Raw genomic sequence first — 9,976 nt, forward strand, 5'->3', positions numbered from 1 at the left:
GGTATCAAAGTATAGTGTTGTTATAAAGCAAATATAAAAATTATATTAAAATAAATTTATACTTTATGTTGCAGCATATGTAGTTCACATAATTGCAAATTTATTCTTGCTAAATAGAACAGTTCTCAGTTTGTTGCTCTTGAATAGAGATATTGGCAGTCTCTAAAACCAGAAATTTCATATGCTATCTTTTTTTCATACTGTTAGCTGAAATTGATCCAATGATTTGAGTTCAGGCAGTCCCTGGGTTACGGATGACCTGACTTTATGGCATTCTGTACTTACGAAAGGGCTCCCAAGGCTCTCCATAAGGATAATTTATAATTAATTAATTACATTAATAATTTGGGAACTAGTTTCTTCTGTGCATGTAAACAAATCTACATGGCATATGCAGTTCGTTGCTACAGCATCTTTGTGCTAGTGGCTGGTCTCATTGTATAGTCACTTACGCACAGGATCACTTTTGTCTTAACTTTTTTATTTGATTTTGTGAGTCTTCTGAACCATATCTCCAAAGTGAAAGTCCACTGCAAGTCTAGATGAGCCCACAATGAAAAGTGATTACAAAGAAAATGAAAGTAGAAATAATTAAGAGTTGAGAGAAAGACCAGACACCATCATTCATTGGGAAAGCACTGGGCTTCAGTCACTCTAGTGTTGGAACAATTATAAAGGATAAAGTGAGAATAATGGAACATGTGAAAGGCAGTGTTCCAATGAAAGCATCAGTTATTACTAAGCAGTACAGTAGATTAATTATTGAAATGGAAAGTTTATTAAGTTAGAAGGATGAAAATAAGTATGACATTCCTATTAGTCTAGCGTTGCTGCAACATGAGTGTTAACCTTTAATATTCTTTTTTGAAATTTCTGCTATCTCCTATCTAAACTTTTTGTATGAGTTTGTTTTTATGTTCCGTTTGAATTAAAAGAGCACAATAGTTTAACTCATTACAGTAGGGGGGTATTACTATTATTACTACTACAGTATTACACTATATTGTTACTGCTACAAATGAGCCATTATAGTGTTGTTATTATTATTGCCATATATGCGCTGTTCATCAGGGATCTCAGTTAGGTACAAATCTTACCTAAAGGTGTTCTCAGGGACATCTCATCCATAAGCTGGGGACTACCTGTATTTGCAATTTTATCGGTATCCTCTGTTTAGCTACGGTAGTGACAATGAAGCTTGAATTTCTGCTATTCCAGCATAACTCAGCTTCCTTCAGTTTTCCAACTCATACTTGTTTGGCATGCAGCATAAAAATGTACTAGGCTGGTAATACATGGTCGTCTTTTCACTAGAACCAACTTAGAAAGCCAAATATTATTTCTAGTTTATATTATGTTCTTTTATGTAGAGTGACATTAATTTTTTATGTTGAGTGTGTATAAGTACTTACGTCCAGATATTAATGCTGAGTTGCTATGATTTTAGGGTTCAGCTCCAGAGATTGATCCTTCATCTGATGGTTCAAATTTTGGATGGGAGACAAAAATCAAAGCATGGATGGATCGCTATGAAGAGGCAAATAATAACCAGTATAGTGAGGGTGTTCAAAGGGAGGCACAAAGAATAGCCCTGAGATTAGGCAATGGAAATGACAAAAAAGAGATGAATAAATCAGATTTGAATACCAACAGTTTGCTCTTCAAACCTCCTGTAGAGGTAAATATATCATTTGCCAAAAAATAGTAAAACAAAAAACCCTTTTTATATGGTGTATCTATAGTTAGACTGAAAGCAACCAGGTTTAATTAATCTCAACATGTACTCTGATTTTAGAGCCACATACAAAAGAATAAGAAGATTCTGAAATCTGCAAAAGATTTGCCTCCTGATGCACTCATCATTGAATATAGAGGGAAGTTTATGCTGCGAGAACAGTTTGAAGCAAATGGATATTTCTTTAAAAGGTACATTCCTTTATTTTCCTGTGTTCATTTTCTATAGGTAAATACTGAATTTTGGGCTATTTTATCCAGATGCTTTGATTATATGTGCTTTTTTTTCCTGTGTGATCATTTCAGTACTTAACACTGTAGTGTGATTGAACAGTGACTAATGATAACATTTGAACTATGATAAACTATGAAATCATTAGAAAATACAAAGATATATTCCTCAGTCTCTTGCCTATATCTGTCTTGCTGGAAATCCTAAAACAATCCACTTAAAAGATAAACCAGCAACATTATAGGTTGTGTAAGGATATCAGTCAGGAACTCTGATTACCTGAGATTACAAGGAACCTTTCCATCCAGGACCTGTGCTTAATTCTCACTACATAATTGCTAGAACCTGAGAAGACCATGGTGACCATAGGCAGAACCTCTTCCTCCGTGTTTTTTTTTTTGTTTGTTTGTTTTTGTTTTTTTGAGATAGAGTCTGGCTCTGTCACCTAGGCTGCAGTGCAGTGGTGCAATCATAGCTCACTGTAACCTCAAACTCCTGGGTTCAAACGATCTTCTTGCCTCAGCATCCCAAGTAGCTAGGATTACAGGTGCATGCCACTACACCTGGCTAATTTTTTAGATAGAGAGATAGAAGAGATAGGATCTCACTTTGTTGCCCAGACATCTCGAACTCCTGGCCTCAAGTGATCCTCCCATCTCAGCCTCCCAAAGTGCTGCATTTAGAGGCGTACACCACCACGCCCAGCCACCTTCTTCTGCTGTATTAGACTGTGTTAGATTTAGTACTGTGTTTTGCCACCACTTTCAACTCCCACTTTGTTGGTATTGGAATGGTTTTGGAGGTCTCTTCCTTCTATGGTTTGGGATTTTTATGTGGTATTGATATGATCCTCTGATAGCCATTGCTTCCCTGTGGTCCAGAAGTATGTTCATATCTCTAGGGGGATGACATTCCCAGTCTGTGTCCTACACTTACCAAAACCATTTCTTGTTGTTGATAGCTTGAGTTTTTTTTTAAGATATGAAAGATACACAAGAATTTTTCCCTATTATAATAGATTTGATCCGAAATGAGTGTAACTCACTTTTAAATGCACCAGGAAGGAAATATGGATTTTAAAGGAATTCATTTATGACTCCGTAAAAGCAGTAGTCATTCTCTTTTATCTTTCTTTGTAAATTTGAATTTCTGCCTTCAGTTAATTGCCTTTGATTTAGGTAAGGTTATAGTACAGGTAAATATCTCATTAGCATAAACTAGCATAACTGGAGTCAGATTGCCTACATTCAAATCTCTACTTCACTACTTTGTGTCTTTTAGAAGTTTCTGACACTATGTGTTTTTAAGTTTCTTCATCAGTTTGCTTATGAAGAATAACAGATTATTGTACAAAAATGTTAACAAGTTATAATGTTTCTTTGTAGACCATACCCTTTTGTTTTATTCTACTCTAAATTTCATGGGCTGGAAATGTGTGTTGATGCAAGGACTTTTGGGAATGAGGCTCGATTCATCAGGCGTTCTTGTACACCCAATGCAGAGGTAAAGTTACAGAAATCTTTTGGGGAGGTGAGGCATTGGGGATGTGTACAATCTGAGTATTAAGCACAAAAGTCTGGTAGCCTAAAACACTTTTCAACTGCTGATACATTTTGTATTACCCAGCATGCTTCTGTTGTGAAAATTCAGGTGATAATTGGCTGTGAAGTCCTAAACAGTACTTTGCACATTGAAGAAATTGGTGATGTTCCTCGTAAAAGGAAATATTGGGCTGCTTTTTGTTTATGCTGGAAGCTTTATTTATAATTCAAATATATGCTATGATTTGGTTAAGTTAGATTGGCCGTTCCCAACCTTTTTGACACCAGGGACCAGTTACATGGAATACAATTTTTCCACAGACTGCGGGGAGGAGGGAAGCAGAGCTCAGGTGGTGATATGAGCAATGGGGATGAAGCTTCACTTGCCTGCTGCTCATCTCCTGCTCTGCAGCTGGGTTCCTAAGTTTCATGGAAGACAATTTTTCCATGAAGTTTGGGGAGGAAGGGAGTTGGAGCTCAGGCGGTAATGTGAGTGATGGGGAGTGGCTGCAGCCCGCTTCCTAACAGGTCACAGACTGGTACCAGTTTGCGGCCCAGGGGTTGGGACCACGGAGTTAGATGACAAAGCTAAAATCTAATGGAAGTTTTATGTGTGCTACTTGAAAAATTTTTATAAAATTATATTTTAGTGTGGAATGTAAAATAATGTTGGTTTTGCTTTTTACATGCCAATATAAACATTTTTAACTTTATAATTATATAATATTGCAGCTAAGAGTATAGGTTTAGAACCAGATTTAGGAGATTCATGCCTTCTCTGTGACTTAATAGCTTTGAACCTTATCTGTGCCTCAGTTTTATCTCTAAAAGGGTGGTATGAGGACTAAAGGAGTTAATACACGTAAAATATCTAGAACATTGTTTGTCATAGAAAAGTACAGTGTTGGCTGTACCATTACTGCATTCATTAAACTAAGATGCGATCACTTGTAAGACTACCGATTTTAGAGATGCTAAAAGGCAAAAAATTAGAATTGATGAAGTAAAATATTTTTTTGAATGAGCTGTAGGGTTGGGGGATTTGGCAGTGGGCAGCAACACACGTTTGCGAAATCTTCCCAATTGATAACAACTGATTTATAGTGATAAGTCTTATAATTAATGGCATATTTTCCAGTTTGTGTTTGTGAAGTACATTGAATAGTTTTCAAAATTGTAGGATAAGATCCTTATAAAGGTAGGAAGTAATTTATAGAAATGTAAAATTATTCTTTTACAGGTGAGGCATGAAATTGAAGATGGAACCATACATCTGTACATTTATTCTATACAAAGTATTCCAAAAGGAACTGAAATTACTATTGCCTTTGATTTTGACTATGGGAATTGGTAAGTGCAAGTCTGTAAATATGTCATCTTTTGCTTCAAAATAGTTCCTTAATGTCCTTATAATAATTTAGGTATTATCATTACTTTTATAGCTTTTTATTTTTATCATGAGGCAGTTAAAACCACTTTAAAATAAGCATTTTGGTATCAGCCTCCATTGTATCATTGCTGCTTATTTTCTAAATTTTCCCTAATTATTATTATAATGTAAATGTTCATAGTAATTATAGTTAGTTAGTAATCTTAATTCAGCCATACAACACTGACCTTGTTTATGTAAGAATTTTTTTCTTCTTTTTCTTGTATTTTTAGGTGATACAATTTTAGTCATATATGGTTAATCAATGTGAATGATTTCTCTTTTGCCCCTCAAAACAAGAGATTGTCAAATTTTCTTTACAGTATAAATTGAAAGGGTTTGTTGGAGATCTTGCAAAGAAACTCTGAGAACTATTGTTCTGAAAACACTAGGAAAAAACAAATGTTAATTCTGAGTACAGTGGACTTTGAAGAACACAGGGGTGCCAGCCCCTTGTGCAGTCAGACATCCATGCATAACTTTTGGCTCCCAAAAGCTTAACTGATAGCCTGTTGTTGACTTGAAGCCCTATTAATAACATAAACAGTCGATTAATACATATTTCGTATGTTATATGTATTATTTACTGTTTTCTTACGATAATGTAAGGTAGAGAAAAGAAAATGTTATTAAGAAAACCACAAAGGGGTCTGGGTATGGTGGCTCACACCTATAATCCTAGGACTTTGGATGGCCGAGGCAGGAGGATTGCTTGAGGCCAGGAGTTTTGAGACCAGCATGGGCAACATAGTGAGATCTCATCTCTACAAAAAAATAAAACAAAATTAGCCAGGTGTGGTGGTGTGCGCCTGTACCAGCTACTGGGGAGACTGAGTCAGGAGGATCGCTTGAGCCCAGGAGTTTGAGGTTGCTGTGAGCTAGGCTGATGCCCCGGCACTCTAGCCTGGGCAACTCTTGTCTCAAAAAAGAAAGAAAATCATAAGGAAGAGAAAGTATATTTACTATTGGTTAAGTGGAAGTGGATCATTAAAAAGGTCGTCATCCTCGTCTTCACATTGAGTAGGCTGAGGAGAAAAAGGAGGAGCTGGTCTTGCTGTCTCGGGTGCAGAGGCAGAAGAGGTGGAGGAGGTGGAAGGGGAGGCAGGAGAGACAGGCACACTTGGTGTACCTTTATGGAAACACACCATAAGTTCTGTTTGGCTTTTTTGCTTTTTGACTTTTTCATTTCTCTGAAAATGTTTTTATACAGTACTAATCCTTTTCCACTGTTTGCTTTTAGTTTCAGTTTCCGTGTCACAGAAGGGTCCATGTCATAAAAGAAGGCAAAAGCAGTCTTGAATGATTGGAACCCTTCTGCCAGATTGTCTAACATCAATTTGTTTTCTGGCACTGCTTTTTCTACATCTTCTTCCTCATCTCTAGCACTGGTTTGGAAACACTAATTTCCATCAAGTCGTTATCTGTTAATTCTTCTAATGTGGTGTCTGTTAGGTCTTGAATTTCTCCAAGATCTCCATTTTGAAACCCTTCAACCCCCACCTATTCACAGTCTCTTTCATGATTTCCTTGATTGGCTCTTTTGTAAATCCTGTGAAGTCACGCACAACATCAGGACACGGTTTTCTCCAGCACAAATTTAGTGTTTCAGGCCTGATTTCTTTCATGGCTTTTTCTGTAACAGTGATGGTATTTTCAATGGTGTAATCCTTCCAGACTTTCAGGATGTTCTTTTGGAGTTCTCTTCCATAACATTGACAGTCCTTTCCATAAAGTACCTTGTGTAATGAGCCTCAAAGTTCCTCAAAACCCCCAATCTAGAGGCTGAATTAGAGATGTTGTGTTTGGGGGCAAGTAGGCCACTTCAGTGCCTTTGGTGTTGAACTCACGGGGTTCTGGGTGGCCAGGGGTGTTGTCTAATATCAAAAGAATTTTAAAAGGCAGTCCCTTATTGGGAAGGTACTTCTTAACTTCAGTGACAAAGCATCAGTGGAACCAATCCAGAAAAACAATTTTTGTTTTCCAGGCCTTGTTTACAACCAAAAAACTGGCAACCGATGTTTATCTTTTCCCTTCAAGGCTCAATGGTTACCAGCTTTATAGATGAGGGCAGTCCTGATCATAAACCTGACTGCATCTGCACAAAACAGTAGAGTTAGCCTATCCTTTCCTGCCTTAAATTCTGGTGCTTGCTTCTCTTCCTTACTAATAAATGTCCTTTGTGACTTTTTTTTTTTTTTTTAATAGAGCAATTTTATTTGCATTAAAAACCTGTTCGGGCAGATACCCTTTCTCCTTAATGATTTTCTTAATGATGTCTGGGAACACATTTGCTGCCTCTTGGTCAGTAGAAGCTGCTTCTCCTGTTAACTTGACATTTTTTAAGCCAAACCCTTTCTAAAATTATCAAACCATCCTGTGCTGGCATTAAATTCCCCACCTTTAGATCCTTCACCTTCCTTTTGCTTTGTCATTTAATGACTTCACTTTTTCTCAGATCATATTAGAGTATATAGATATACCTTTCTTACATAGCAATCCCACACCCACTTAAAAGCTGAATTTTCAATACAAGATGAACAGGTATTTTGCAAAATGTAAGGTTTTCACACCTGCTGGCATAGCTGCAGTGAGAGCTCCACAGATTTCCTTTTCTTTTTTTACATGGTACACATGCTGGATTCATTTATCTTGAGATGACAGGCAACCACAGCTGTATCTCAATCTGTGCTACCTATCAAGCAATTCAAGTTTTTCTTACAGTGTCATGACTTTTCTCTGCTTGTTGGGAGCACTTCCAGCATCACTAGTGGCACTTCTTATGGGTCCCACAGTATTACTCAAAGTTTACTATATTGTACTTAAGCACGATGTAAAATGTGTGAGAACCATGAGAGATCAGTTTTTACTGTGATATGCAATTTACTGGAGAGACGAACTGCTCACAGGGAGATGATTAGTGCCACATGGCGTTTTAAGCGGAATACCACAATAGCAACAGGAGGTGGCTACAAAATTATTACAGTAATGTATTATGTACTGTAGTTAATTGTATGTAGTTATGATTTAATATTGCATCCTTATGTTTGTTTACATGTCTCTTGACTGAATGGCACCATGTATGGTCTGTGTAAGTTTTGATAAATTTTAACTTTTTATAATAGATTTCTGTATATTTTATGGTAGTAAATGATAAAATAGACTAGTATCTACATTCATTTTATGCATTCATTACATTTTCTTAATTTTTTCAATATTTCTAGGCTGTGTGGTGCATCTGAGTTTTTTCAAATTGTTGAAAATCTCCAAAAAATTTTCTAATGTATTTGTTGAAAAAAATCCACATAAAAGTGGACCTGTGTAGGCTAAACTTGTGTTGTTCAAGGGTCAATTATATTTTGTTTAAATTTTTAAAAATTTAATGTAAAGATATAAATAATACAGATACCCATGTACTTACTTCCCAAATTAGAAATAAAACATTATTCATTGAAGTCCCTTATGTTTTAGCAGCCAGATTGGATCTCCCCTTCTGTCTTTAATGTGTTGTTTCTTTAACATCCTATTTTGTTTGTATATGTTGACAAATAATATCTAGAATTTTATGTATTTTTTAACTTTATATAAATTGTAACCTATTGCATTCATCTTTTCTCATTTATTACATGAGATTAAGCTACATTGTTACGTGTAGTTCTAGTTCATTTATTTTCATTGCTGATGGCATTTATCTATTCCACTACTGATGAATCTTTACATTTATTTAAAGAATTTGAACATGTGTGCACGTGTGCATGTTCTCTCCATGGTTGGGACGTGGGAGTGGAATTGCTGGATTGTAGAATGTGCACAGCCTTAGTTTTTACTAGATGTGGGTGAATTACTCTCCAAAGAGGCTTGTACCAGTTTACATTCCCAAGTGATTTAGTTCCTTGCTACACATCTTTACTGTAAAACTTTAAAAAATTGATGCTAGTCCAACGTGGAATGGTATGTTTTTTATATTTTTATTTACCATTTTCCTTGATTATTTATGGGCCCAGTGATCTTTTTTATATATTGTCATTTGGATTTCCTCTCTTGTGAATTGCCTAATCCTATTATCTGTCCATTTTTCTGCTGGGTAGTCTTTTTCATGGGTCTTTTTCTTTTTTTTTTTTTTTTTAAGTTCTTTAATATTTTCTAGCCTTTGGGGTTATAGCAATTTCAATTCATTTTCTCCTATTTTGTATTTTGAATCTTTATGTGATATCTGTTTTAAATGTAGTGTTTTAAATGTCCATTATGTTTCTCTCAGTGAAATCCCTCTTCCTTCAGTATTCATCTCTACTGATTACTGGAGTCAGATTTATCATAACTTTTCCTTTTTTAGCCCTTTCTTCCCAAGAAGATGGAAAATTTATCATAATGTATTTTTGCTCATTGCTATTGAAAGATCATAGAGGTTAAGAATTTTAAGCTTTTTATAATTTGCTTTCAAATGCTAGCTTGATCACTTACTATGTAACTTTAGACCAATTTCTTCATCTCTTTATGCCACATTACCTCAAATATAATATAGGAATGATAATAATACTCACCTAAAGTGCTTAATAAATATAAGCTGTTGCCATCATTTTTATTTGTGGTTCTTTTGTCCTAAAATCAAAGAGAATATCTAGAAAGTTTCAAGCTAGTGTCTGTTAATACCTAATTTGGGAGGTGGAACCATAAATGTTTGAGTTCTCCCCCTTATTGACAGAATTAGGCAGTTAGACTTTTATCTTTCTAGCAGTGTTAAAAGTGAATGAGTTGGTAGGTAGTATTAGAAATTTTAAAAGTTAATTGTTCTTGATTTTTAACTCAGGTTTGGGCATTTAGCCTGCATCCTAGAGATGGTATTTAAACTTTAGCAGTGGTAGTAGAGATAAAGAGGGCAGAGAGTTGAAAAATACTAAAACAAAAAGTCTATGGGCTTTAGAGTTGTTCAGGCCTGTATCTAAATGCCATCACTACCACTTATTAACTGTGTGACTTTGGACAAGATAATGACCCTCCTTGAGCTTTAATTTCATCTATAAGATGGGAGTAATAATTATTACT

General features: G+C 35.6%; 1 protein-coding gene across 1 annotated transcript in view; it reads left to right on the forward strand.

Moving 5' to 3' along the window:
* The window catches only part of KMT2E (lysine (K)-specific methyltransferase 2E), a 93,913-nt gene that overhangs the window by 60,487 nt on the left and 23,450 nt on the right, over positions 1 to 9,976 (forward strand). The window contains exons 9-12 of the mRNA XM_012650329.1: positions 1,448 to 1,678; positions 1,796 to 1,926; positions 3,352 to 3,469; positions 4,748 to 4,857. Of these exons, the coding sequence (XP_012505783.1) occupies positions 1,448 to 1,678; positions 1,796 to 1,926; positions 3,352 to 3,469; positions 4,748 to 4,857 (590 nt within the window). The remainder of the gene's footprint in view (positions 1 to 1,447; positions 1,679 to 1,795; positions 1,927 to 3,351; positions 3,470 to 4,747; positions 4,858 to 9,976) is intronic.

This window comes from Propithecus coquereli, unplaced genomic scaffold (genome assembly GCF_000956105.1).
Source record: "Propithecus coquereli isolate 6110/MARCELLA unplaced genomic scaffold, Pcoq_1.0 Scaffold32, whole genome shotgun sequence".
NCBI classification, from domain to species: Eukaryota; Metazoa; Chordata; class Mammalia; order Primates; family Indriidae; genus Propithecus; species Propithecus coquereli.